The sequence below is a fragment of the Triticum aestivum genome, chromosome 3B (genome assembly GCF_018294505.1).
Source record: "Triticum aestivum cultivar Chinese Spring chromosome 3B, IWGSC CS RefSeq v2.1, whole genome shotgun sequence".
NCBI lineage: Eukaryota > Viridiplantae > Streptophyta > Magnoliopsida > Poales > Poaceae > Triticum > Triticum aestivum.
The window spans coordinates 167270931-167283843 of record NC_057801.1 but is presented as its reverse complement, the minus strand read 5'-3'; the positions used below and the strand labels follow the sequence as shown (position 1 = coordinate 167283843).

The following is a 12913-nucleotide window of genomic DNA, read 5'->3' as shown; positions in this document are numbered from 1 at the left end:
TCTACCTGTGTATGCTATGGGTATTTTTAAGTTCCCAACTTCCCTTTGTGAGGAGTTAACACAATTATTAGGAATTTTTGGTGGGGAGATGAGGAAGATCGAAGAAAAATACATTGGTTAGCTTGGGACAAATTGACTAGGTCTAAAGGTAAGGGAGGTATGGGATTCCGGGATCTTAGATTATTTAACCAAGCCCTCTTAGCCAAACAAGCGTGGAGGTTATTGGTTCATCCGAATTTGTTGTGTGCTAAGCTGATGAAGGCAAAGTATTACCCTCATGGACATATTCTTGATACAGTGTTTCCTCAGTCTGCATCAGTGACTTGGCAGGGTATTATGCATGGTCTGGAAATGCTTAAGAATGGTGTCATTTGGCGGGTGGGAGATGGATCTAGCATTAATATTTGAAGGGATAATTGGTTACCCAGGAACACTGGACTTAAAATTTCAGCTAAAAGGCACAATACAAGATTGAAGTGGGTCTCTGATTTGTTCTTGAGTGGGAGAAAGGCATGGGATGAAAATTTGATCAAGTATCTTTTCTATCCCCATGATGCAGAGGAGGTTCTTAAGATTCGTATTCATGCTTATGGGGATGGGGATTTTATTGCGTGGCACTATGAGAATAACGGTATATTTTCCGTTGAAAGTGCGTACAATTTAGCACTTAAGTTGAAGGATAGTCAAGATAAATTGGGTCAATCTAGTGGTGATCCATGTGGAGAAAGAAGACTCTGGAATTTAATTTGGAAGGCTAATATCCCTCAGAAGATAATTTTTTTTGCTTGGAGGGCCGCGACCGATAGCTTGGCGGTCCAGACCAATGGAGTTAAGCACCATCAGATTACTTCAGGTATGTGCTCTATTTGTGGAGTAGAAGAGGAAAGCATGTTTCATGCCCTAGTTATTTGTCCTAAGGCTCGTGCACTACGACTGGCCTTGAGAGAATCGTGGAATATTCCTGATGAAGAGTGGTTCAAATTCTCGGGACCAGATTGGCTATTGATTTTGTTGGATCTTTTGAGCTTGCAACAGAGAGGGCAAGTTTTGTTTCTGTCCTGGCGAGCATGGCACCTGAGAAATAATTTAATTTTTGGGAAAGGGAAGGAATCCATTGCCGCATCTGCAATTTTTGTGGTAAACTATTGGTCTTCTTTTACGTCCGGTCACAACTCTGTTGAGGTTGTTACTAGTAACAAAGGTAAAGGGAAAGTGGGAGGTGCTACACCAGGTTTCGCAACATCACAAGAACAGATGGAATGGAAGCCTCCACCAGATGATTATATCAAGATCAATATTGATGCCAGCTATGTGGAGAGTATTAGTGCGGCCAGTGTGGAGGTGGTTGTTAGGAACTCATCTGGTGAAGTTATTATTTCTTCGTGGGACTTTCTGGGTCAGTGTTGCAGCGTGAACGAAGCTGAGCTACGTGCTTGTCTCGCAGGCCTTTATATAGGTATTACTCTTCACCAATCCATTATTTTGGAGACTGATTATGCCTTTGTCCGTTCTTTCCTTGCAAATGAGAATCTTGACAGGTCTCCGCTCGTTGATCTGAAGAAAGAAGCCTTGCGTATATTGACGATGCTCAAGAATTTTAAAATTGTGAAAATTAATCGGCAGGCCAATAAGGTGGCACACGAAATTGCAAGTTTAGCTTTATGAATAAATCTGATGGGATTCTTCTTAATAGTGTTCCACCTTGTGTGGCGAATTTTGTAATGAATGATTGTAATAACATTATTAATTAATTAATATAGAGTTTTTTTTTCAAAAAAAAGGAACACGCAAATAATCGTTTTTTTTTATTTTTCTAACTTAATCCCCTTTTCACTGCCATAGTACGCCTCCACCTTTGATTCCCATAATTGTACTTTGCTGAATCAAATAATGGTTTGTCAACGCGGCAGACAAGCTCAAACTGTGTGAGGGGGGGGGGGGGCGCAATGCTTGGTGGCATGGGAAAATGTGTGCACTCCTGTCCACCTGGGATCTCTCAAGCTCAAAGCTCTCAAAGACGCCCTATGCTCAAACTGGCTCTAGATCGCTAAGATATCCATCCTTCTCCCATGGTCCGCGCTAGAGACCTCGGCCTCCAATGAGGAGACAACCATCTTCAGGGTATCGACCACCATCGAGGTCCAGAATGGTGCTTCCTCTCTCTTTTGGCACAGTGAATTGTTGTTGCCTCCCTCCAGCAACTTACACCTTATTTGTGTGCTCTGGTCAAACCAGCACCTTGGGCGCAGTGTACGGTGTGGGACAACAAAGCCAACAACTCTTGAACTAGTGATCTTCACGGATCCCTTTTGATTGCTGCCATTATGCAATTCTTGGATATCTGAAGTTTGATCTTAGGCGTGGAGCTTCTCTTTTTTCGCGAACACGCAAAGCTTGCGTATCATTTCATTGATAAAAAAAGTTAGAATAAATACAAGAGGTGGTACAACACATGACACGGATGCAAGAAGCGTGAGCATGGTGCCGGAAGTAAAGAGACATGAGATGCTCGACCCAAATAAAGATAACCCAATTAAACTCGCCGACCAAAGAAGCAATCCCACCGACAACTAGGCAACCAACATCTCCAAATCCACACCGAGGACACCGCGAGCAAACAAGACAACACCTTCACGAAGGAGAACGACATCAAGATCTCGTCGTTATCCGATCCGGAAACCCGTACCTAGGGTTTCCCCTGATGCTCGAAGAGGGGCACCGATAACGACCATGGCATCGCCTCCAAAAAGGGAACGTCACTCGCGGGTGTCGCCACTGCCAGCATAGGATGCAGGGATTTCTCCCTGTCCAAAATCCGAGCAATCCCAAGCCATCGAAGCACGAACCGGAGAAGAGGAAGTCAATACAAGGGCCCACCGGCAAGCAGGGTCCCCCCCACTCCCCTCCCCGATTCACTCGGCTCGGGCGGCGCGAGGGTCGGGAGCCACGGAGCAAGGAATGGAATTTTTCGGACGAGGAGCTTCTCGAGGGCTCGGACAAGTGGATCTAGAACTGAACCATCTCTGAGGAGCACACTACAAAGACACCTATCTTGTCACTTTTGCTGGTTGCATCGACTACGGATGGGAGCATCTGCTATGAAAACCGTGGGCACCCCTTAAGTTTAAGTTCTTTGTGTGGCTAGTATTCCGTGACCGGTGCTGGTCTTCGGACAGTTTGGCAAACACGGCTAAGATTTTTTATTTTTTATTTTGCGGAAGGGGATAAAAAATTGTAATTCAGTGGTGCAGGTCTTCGACTTGGAAATAAAAGAAAAATATATCGATGAAATGGACACTAATCTAATCCATATCCAAGTGAATGGAAGTGGCCACCCCCACAAACATCGTGTCAGCCGCACAAGTGCACCTATCTTGGCCGATCCGGGCTGCCATAACCTAAAACCCCGAATAGAGCGCGGGCTCATCTATAAATTGCGCTCGGACATCACAGCGAGGCATCATATGCCCACTCACTACTTGGCTCGTACTGTCGAATACACTACAGCACCGAAAAAGCTGCCAAGGGGCTCCGTCGTCCATGGACGTGCCGACCGCCGGACAAGCCGCCGCTGTACCGCAGCGCAAGGCGTTGGAGTGGGAGGGCCGGGTGGTGTCCCCGGTGCCGACGGCGACGGCGGACGAGGCGTGGGCGCTGCTGTCGGACTTCCTGGCGTTCCACAAGTGGCACCCGCGCGTGGCGGTGTGCCGCCTGGCGTCCTCCGGCGCGGCGGCGCCCGGGTGCGTCCGCTACTGCGAGGGCACCCCGCCCGCCGACGGGACGCCCGCCGACTGGGCGCACGAGACGCTCCTCGAGCACGACCAGGCCCGCCGCTTCTTCCGCTACGAGATGAACGACAACAACATGGGCTTCGGCGCCTTCTTCGCCGCGTTCCGCGTCGTCCCCGCCGCGGCCGGCGGCTGCCTGCTGCGGTGGGAGTTCGAGTGCGAGCCCGTGCGGGGCACGCCCAAGGAGGCGCTCGAGGCGCGGCTGCAGGCCGGGCTCGACGGAATGGCCGCACGCGTGCACGAGCACCTCATGTCCGCGCGCGGGGCCGTCGCCGCCGCCGCGCCGCCGACCGCTGTGACTGCAGGGCTGGAGGCCGCCGATGAGCTCAAGCTGGACAGCTCCATCGCGGCCTGAGCTCTGAGCACTCGACGCGCACGACAGGCCCGGTTCCACCTCTGTGTGCACGTACCGACGACGTACGTTTGGTTGTGATCTCGTCTCGTTCTTTTCTCGCGGTACTATGTTGTCTGATGATATTTTATCTTTGTTTTGTTCTGGGCCTTTGTCTGCTTGCCGTTATGTATGTACGCGTACGTACCGTTTACTACAATACGGTAGTGCCCCTATACAGCTGTACCGGGAATAAATGTATGATATCACTCGTAGTAATATATGCGAAAGTGATTAGTGCATGTGCAGCCTTTTTTCCATCTTAATACTACTGCCTCCGTTTCTGAATATAAGCCTTTTTTTAGAGATTTCCCTAGAGACTACATACAAATACATATAGACATATTTTAGAGTGTAATTTCACTTATTTTGCTGCTACATTGAAATATCTAAAAGGGCTTATATTTAGAAATGTAGGGAGTACTCACTTATGAAAATATATGGTTTTGTCTTGTGCCCTAGTTATTGCACACGTAAGTGACTCAATCAAAATAAAAAATAAAGATAAAAAAACTAAGAAAATGCTTGCAGGAATCTTAACGTAAAATCAATGATATAGGATTTAGATGTGCAGTAGTTAAATCATATCTAGACGTGCTTTAGCAAAACTAAAAATATAATTTATGGCATGGATTTATAGGTCTTTGATTTGATCACCACAAAAATATTTTGTCTGACATAAAAAATAAGTTTATCGCTCTATGCGGAGACCAGGGGTTATCCTCCTTTTGAAAAAACTATATAACATTTTTACATTTGTTGTCTAATGGAGTTTTAATACATCTTTTGGAATATAATATATGTTTCACAATTTAAATTGACAAACTAAATTCCCATTTCCGGCTTATATTCCCATCCGGACGAAGTACTTGTTTTCTTTGTTATGTCTTGAACAATGCACGGGTGTATCTTTTTTACCCTCTATGGTATGTTAAAAGTATAAATACTACTTATCTTATTTCAAAATTTAGAGTATGTAGACTTGACTTTTTTTTGATAAAAGAGAGCTTGCCTCTCCGATTTTCATTACCATAGAGCCCCCCCCCCCCCCCCCCCCCCAAGCAGATCAACCTAAGGTTTGGCCTCTTGAAGGTTTTTAACTAAAACATGCGACATATACCATGGTACAGGCCAGAAGGCAGAGACAGAAGAAAGGAAACACGCCTCGGAGGAGCATCCACACAACGAACTCGCTTGGGTATAGTCTTGGGTTCAGAACGCCAGCAACACCCCGCTGTAATTCTTCCCCCTCCAAGACGCCATCCATGAGCCGCCATGAAGACCTCCCCGGCAACTCTTCCAACTTGTCTCACGCCTGCCGCCGTTAATTTATTTCTTTCAGGGTTTTTCTGCAAAATATTCCAATCATGAAGTCATTTCAGAGACAAACTAACAGGGGTACAAGGATCATCAACCTTGTTGTTATCAAAATTCACACTGTTGCACAATTTCCACAAGGTCCAGCAAATGACATAAATGGCATAAATCCTACCATTACTAGCCCTCTCGCATCCTTATTAAATTTTCTTACCCCAGGTACCAAGCGATGAATCCATGTTATCAGGAACATCAGACAAATTAAATGCACATTTCAACACATTCCAAAGCAAGTGGGCTACCGAACAGGTGAGAAAGAGAAGATTGATAGTTTCTTCTCGCCCACAAAAGGGCATTTCCTATCACCCCTCCACCCCCTTCGGAGTAAGTTGTCTTTAGTAAGAATACTATTTCTGTGAGCTAACCACATAAAAACTTTTACTCTAGGTGGCATTTTAACTTTCCACATAAAGAGATGTGGGTATTTAACTATTTTTTATCAAGTGTCTGTAGAAGGATTTAACTGAATAAATGTCATTTTTAGTTAGAGTCCATCTAACCTCATCCTTTCTATCACACAGAGCAAAAGAAGCACACGCCTCTTTAATATGATTGAACAGGTCCAAAGAATCCCCAGTCAGAGTCCTCCTGAATTTCACATTAGCAGTCCCATCCTCAAGAACATCCCTTACATATTTATTCTATCAAAGCACATATTGTATAATCTGGGGAAACTATGTTTCAGTGCTTTTGGCCCAATCCACCGATCCTCCCAAAACCTCACATTTTCCCCATCACCCACAATGAACCTACAAAGGGAGAGAAAATGTTCTCTATGTTTGAGGATTTCCACCCAGAATTGAGAATCTCCCTGTTTGGCTGTGACTGCATTCAGGCATTTTCTTTTTTAATATTTATTAAGAATAATCTCCTGCCACAACCCACCTGAACTAAAAAGTTTCCACCACCACTTACAAAGCAGAGCTTTGTTCATCGGAGCCGGATTTTGAATTCCCAGACTGCCCATGTCTTTGGACGGGCCTACAGACCTCAAAACATATAACGAGATGGTACTTTTTCTTTCAATACTTGTCATAAAATTCTAACCCTAAAAAAATCCATTCTCTTAAAAATACCCACTGGCAACCCATAAAAAGACATCGTAAAGTACGGAATTCCAGTAAGAAAAGACTGAATCAGAATGATTCTTCCAACACTAGCTAGCAGTCTCACCTGCAAATTTTTGCATTCTTTTTCTCCATTTTTTCTTCAAGGGGTTTCTAGTGTTTGTTTCTAATCCCAAAATCATTTTAGACTTAGTAGCGATGTTCGTTGAGGGAGAGATCAACAACAAGACACATGTGGTGACTTTACTTATCTCAACCCAGTCTTTCAAAGGTGTGCATAGGGTATAGTGTGTGTGTGCGCGCGTGTTAATTGGGGTAAGCGTTCGTGCAGCCAGTTCTTGGATATTTTTATATACCAAAAAATACAATATAAATAAATTCCTACATTTTCACCTAAAAGAACAATCCTGGATTAAAAACTGCGTCGAAGAAGAGGAGGCGGTGCACATGCCCGCCTCGACGGGCCCAAATCACGCCAAACTCGCCAGTTCCCGTTCGTGGAGAGCTCGCTCGCAGAGGTCAGATCGATGAGATGCCCCGCTTATCTCATCCCCGTCTCGTCGCGCAATCAAGCTGCCGGGTGAGTGCGCCGATGCCACACACGCACACAGCTCACCCGCCGCTCGTGGCGCGGCCTGAGCCGGAACCGCGCATGTGCGGGCAAAAGTTATTGCAGCTCTGCGGACATGGTCAGGCACGTGACGTAGGCCATCTGTGGCGTATGTATGTCTCGGCCTCTGGTGTGATGTGGTGCGCTGTTTCAGCTGATCAGCTCGCATGCTCCAAGGGGAGCGGCTCCAACGTTTCATTTTCACCGAAAATGAGGCCATCACACATTGCCGCACCGGGTCCATACGAACTCAAGCCTCGGCGTCTGTGGTACAGTTTTCGGGTTAAAAGTTGACAAATCCATCGGTCTCAGACTGCTCCTGCTAAACCATCACCGTGTGCGTTGTCGACTGTTGCCTCCGGGTTTTTTTTGTTTTTTTTTTTTTTTTGCGGAAATTGCATCCGCGTTTGCTGCATCAACACACACCGCGATCTCGGAGCCATACAAACTGAGAGTCTCGGGCTCTCGGCATCTGTGCTACAGTTCTCGGATTGAAACTAAAGTCTTTACCGGATGGGAACAAATCCATCATTTTCAAATTTGTACTTCAACCTCCACTTTGCGTTGTCGCCTCTAGGTCCTCAATCTTGGGACTTATCCGTCTCAAAAAAGATCTTGGAACTGCAAGCAGGAGGCCGAGACAGAAGAACGCGTCGCCTACACGGAGCCGGTACTGGCCGGCCCGTAACCATGTGCTTTCATCACTTACACGTCACTTTTGTTTTTGTTTTTAATTATTTTTATGCTTTAAAAATATTAAATAAATATATTATGGAATAATATATTTCTTATTTTTCTGAAAGTGTTTGTCACACATTTAAAAATGTTTATGCAGTGTAAAAACAATGTTCACTCAACTTCCAAAAAATGTTTGTACCATTAAAAAAAGGAAGTTGCTACGTGTCGGCCGGCGATCTTTTTAAAAGATATGCCGCTTCGTGCGAGGTTGGATCTTCCGAATTGGGTTGCGGGGTGTCATCCTCTAGAATTGCAACAAAGATCGTGTTGCAAAAAACTTCTGCAACACGGGTCATGTTGCAGAATTTCTGGCGAAACATAGGTCAATTTGCAGTAAAGATCTTATTACAGTTTTTTGACAACGGAGGTGTTGTTGTATTTTTCTAGGCAATAGGGATCTTGTTATATTTTTTTGTTGTAATTTATTATTTTTGTAATAGAGTCTAGTTACAGTTTTTTTTGTAACAAAGGCATTGTTGCAGAAAAGGAGAGGTCATGGGGAGTCAGGTTCACCACGGCATGTGGGACATGCGGCGTGCAACCATGGCGGCGGACCGCAAGCGTGATAATCCACCGGCTGACATTCAAAAGCAATGTACGTTGCATTTAAAAAATATTCACGTGTTTCATAAAAATGTGGTTGACATTTAAGAATGTTATAGTACAATGTAAAAAAAAAATGTTTGCGTTGTTTAGAAAAATGTTTTTGACCACACTAAAAATATATTTCAATGCATATTTTTTAGAGCACGTAAATTGTGTGCCTTAACTTTATAGGAGGCAGAGGATAAAATACAAGAACGCGGACTAGCTCCCACTGCAAGTTGGTGAGAAGAAAACACCACACCAACTCGAATGCAAGCAAAACAATTCAAACCCTAAAGGGCATGTCATAAACTAATCAACAAAGCCGCATCTCAACCAATGTCACCTATAGAGAGCAATGACTCTAAGAGAACTCTAATTGCCGACATACCAACCACCCTTGATTGTTGAAAAGAGTTGGCAGGTGGGTGGTGGGACTCAGACAACCTCAAGAAAGTCACCGTCTTCGGACTCACTAGCGACGACGTACATAGCGTCCTTGATGAACAATATAGAACCACAATGATCACCAAAGGAATACAAAAAGGACCTCCCCGACCATGTCTCAAAAAAATGCTCCCAACAAAGAAGCAACGTCAAGAATGCCATGATCCGAACCTAAGCTTTTGTCCGGAGACAACCAGACAAGTGAGAGAGAGAGAGAGAGAGAGCAAATGCCAACAAACCACAACGACACCTTCAAGAAGGGGAAATAACATCCACGGGCGTCGTCACCACTAACACGGACCAAAGACGGGCATGACTTGGATCTGAGGCATGGCGCACTTGCAACTCTGCCCGTTGGAATGGGGCACACCATCTGTGTTAGATCACTCTGCATCCGCCGCAACACCTTGTAGAAGAAGTTGCCTTTGTTGTGGCCCGCCAAACCACTGTCAGAACCGGCCAACACCTCCACAGCGAGTCGCCACCGCAACCATCAGCACCACCATGGCGCTAAGCAGCCGAGGCCCGACAACACCACACCATTGAAACTATGCTTAGGCCGCCTGCAGACGCCCCACTCACCAAATCAGACCCATCGGACGCATTGCCCAGATCCGTGGCCAGCCGTTAGCAGACCAATGTTGGGACTCCATGCGCAGGCCAGTGAAGGCACCCATCGCGTCACGCCCGAGGCCAAGCCAGCCGCACACCCGCACGCTCGTCCAAGCATGGATATGGCTCGGCCGACCCCAGCCTCCACGAAGTGCATCGTACCACCACGGACCTTCTCGCTTCGTTGTGTTGCATTGTCGCCAGGCAGCGAGTGCCGCCACTAGCCTATGTGCCCCACCGTGCTTCAACACATTGGCCTCTCAATCGTGCCGTTTCGGCTGAAGCAGCAACCCCCGCGACCGCCACTCCAGGAGAGGCAACAGTGATCCCGTCGGCGGCGCAAGGGGAAGAGAGGGCGGTGCCCGGCGGCTAGTTTCGCATGACCGGGTCGCTCATCGAGGGGGGAAGGGGGAGCGGCGACACGGGGCGAGAGAGGTGTCAACTTGTATAAAAAATGTTTAACATGTTGAAATAAATGTTCAAAACATGTATATAAAAATGTTAATCATGTATTCTAAAATGTTAAACATCTATACAAAAATGATTTAGATATTTTAATGAAAAATCTATACGGTACTTTTGTTCGCTCGTTTTACGGTTGGCTGGTCAACTGTTGACCATTCGAACGGTTGATATTTTCATGAAAAATCATCAAAATTAAACAAGTGAAAAAAATGATGAAAAATCGAATAAGTTCGTGAATTCAAAAATAATCACAGATTTTAAAAATGTTTACAAACGTCCAACAAGATCATAACTTGGAAAAGGTACATCAATTTTGAAAAAATTCATGAATTTTGAGAAAAAAGTTCACAAAATTGGTAATCGTACATGAATTTTGAAAAAGTTTCATCAACTCTGAAAAGAAAACTCATCCGCTTTGATAAAAAAGTTAATCGATTTTGAAGAAGAAAATTATAAAATTGAATTTTTCATTGATTTGAACTTTTTTTCAAAAAACATCATGAATTATAAAAATTTCACAAGATTTGAATTTTTTTGTGAATTTGAATAGTTCACAAATTCAAGAAAAGTTCATGAATGTTAAAAAAGGACAAAGAAAGAGAAAGAGAAAAGGAGAAGAAGAAAACCGGTCAAAACAAGACCGAAGAAAAAGAAACCTAAAACAGAAAACCACTATGGTCTTTAACATTGAAGAAATGAAAAAAAAAAATTAGGCACAACATCTCGCGAGTCCGACTTCTTACTGCCTCCAATACTGATCTGGGAGGTCTGCGGTTCGAATCTCATAGCGTGCATGCTTTTTGGAGTTTAAAAACAGAGAAAAAAGAAGTAAATTGGGCCCAGATGAGGGGCACACAATGCGAAATGCCCTTTAAGCGGCGCTTAAGGCGCTGTTTAGGAAATGCCCCGCCCCCGAGATTGAATATGCTAAGAAAACAATATTCTGGGCTGGCCCAAACGCGCGGAAGTATATGCGGGAGTATATGTCGATTTGATAAAAGAAAACTCATCCGCTTTGATAAAACGCAATAGGAATCGGTACGGCCGATATATGCGGGAGTATATGTCGCTTATAGCGGGATGTATGCTCCCCTCGCCTTAGGCGCGATGCAACCTGGCCGGCCCGGTTCTGTAAATTGTTTTGTGCTTTTTTTTTCTGTGTTTTTTCTTTGTTCAGTTTTCACTGTTAGGGCCCTTTTTTGTGTGGTTTCTTTCTCCGAGTTTCGCAGTTTGAGTCGGGTTTCCTTGGTTCTTTTCTAGTTTCTTCCTTTTGTTTTCTTTGGTTCTTTTTTTTTTCTATTTCTTTTTTTCTCTTCAGCTTTTCTTTTCTTTTTTCCCATTGATTTTCTTTGATTTTGTTTTTTTTATTTTCTTAACACATGCTACATTTTCTCATAAACATAGTACATTTTCTGTAAACATCAGGAACATTATATTATACATAATTAACATTTCCCAAATACAAGATTAACATTATTTTTAAAATATATTCCTTAATATCTACCTTTTCATACACAATGTACATTTTATATAATTAAGTAACTATTGTTTTTTTGCAAACCAATTTTGGATGGTTAGGTGGACAATGGTATCCCTAGCCCATCAGGGTTTAAATTATGGTGCTCGCGTTTTCTATATTTACTTCAGGATTTCTAGCGATGCGCGTTCAATGGGTGGATGCATTCTCATCGACTACGAGGCGTGTGGGTGTTAATAGGGATGAGTGTATGCGCGTATTTATGAGTGCTTTGCGTTTGTACCGTGTTCAAAAAAATAAGTAACAATTTTTTATACAAGTTACTATTTTATACAACACATGATTATCATTTTTCAAATATATGGTTTTGATGTCTACTTTCATACATGTGTAACATTTCCCAGATACATGATTAATATATTTTGTATAAATCAAGAACATTATCATATACATGTTTAAGATTTTTTAAATTCATGATTAACATTCTTTTATAATGTAACATTATGTTGATTGAAACGCATGAACATTTTCTATATAGATAAGGTACATTTTTTATAATTGCATATTAGGAACGTTTTTAGATAGGTTAAACATTTTCAAGTATGTGATTCATATTTTTTCAAATAAATGTTTTTGGTGTCTACTTTTCGTACACATTTGTACCTTCTTGTGTATAGATCACGAGCATTTTATACACATTTAACATGTTTCCAAATACATAATTAAATTTTTCTTAAATGTCACATATATTTTTATTGAAACATGTGAATTTTTTTAATATAGGTTTAAGAATTTTTTTAAATACAAAATTAACATTTTTTAAGTATATGCTTTTGATGTCTACTTTTTTCATACACATTTGTACATTTTTTGTATAAAGAACATTTTTTAGATACGTTTAACATTTTTTAAATAATAATGATTAACACTTTTTTATAATATCACATATGTCACATAAATTTTATTGAAGCACGTGAATATTCCTTCTATTTGAGGCCTCTACAAAGGCAAGGGAAATGCCAACAACTCCAGCGGGGGGAAACACCGCACTCTGGCAGAGGTACCTATGCTCCTTGCCCTTATGATCCCGCCCCAGCGCCTTGGCCTGCCATCGTCCACGCCTGGCCCAGGCCTTGGCATCCCCTTGCTCCCAACACCGGCATCCTCAGCCCACATCCAGGAGGCGCCACTCCTTCTGTCGGCATGGCTGCACACTATGGGGTCGTCCCTCGACCGCTCGGCTCAGCTCTACGGGTCGTCTGGCAAATCGGTGGTGCTCCTGCACACCCCCTACACCGTGCACCGGCTAGTGCACCTAGCGCCACCCCTCCGGCGTGGGACCAGACTGCACTCATC

General features: G+C 43.7%; 1 protein-coding gene across 1 annotated transcript; it reads left to right on the top strand.

Moving 5' to 3' along the window:
- The first annotated feature begins 3446 nt into the window (after nt 1–3446).
- LOC123069190 (lachrymatory-factor synthase) lies at nt 3447–4421 on the top strand. Its single transcript, XM_044491975.1, has one exon. The coding sequence runs from the start codon at nt 3541–3543 to the stop codon at nt 4141–4143; it is 603 nt and encodes a 200-aa protein (XP_044347910.1). The 5' UTR covers nt 3447–3540; the 3' UTR covers nt 4144–4421.
- Nucleotides 4422–12913: the final 8492 nt, after the last annotated feature.

What these genes read in the sequence shown, in the direction of transcription:
- LOC123069190 (XM_044491975.1), top strand. Translation starts at nt 3,541, where the DNA reads ATGGACGTGCCGACCGCCGGACAAGCCGCCGCTGTACCGCAGCGCAAG.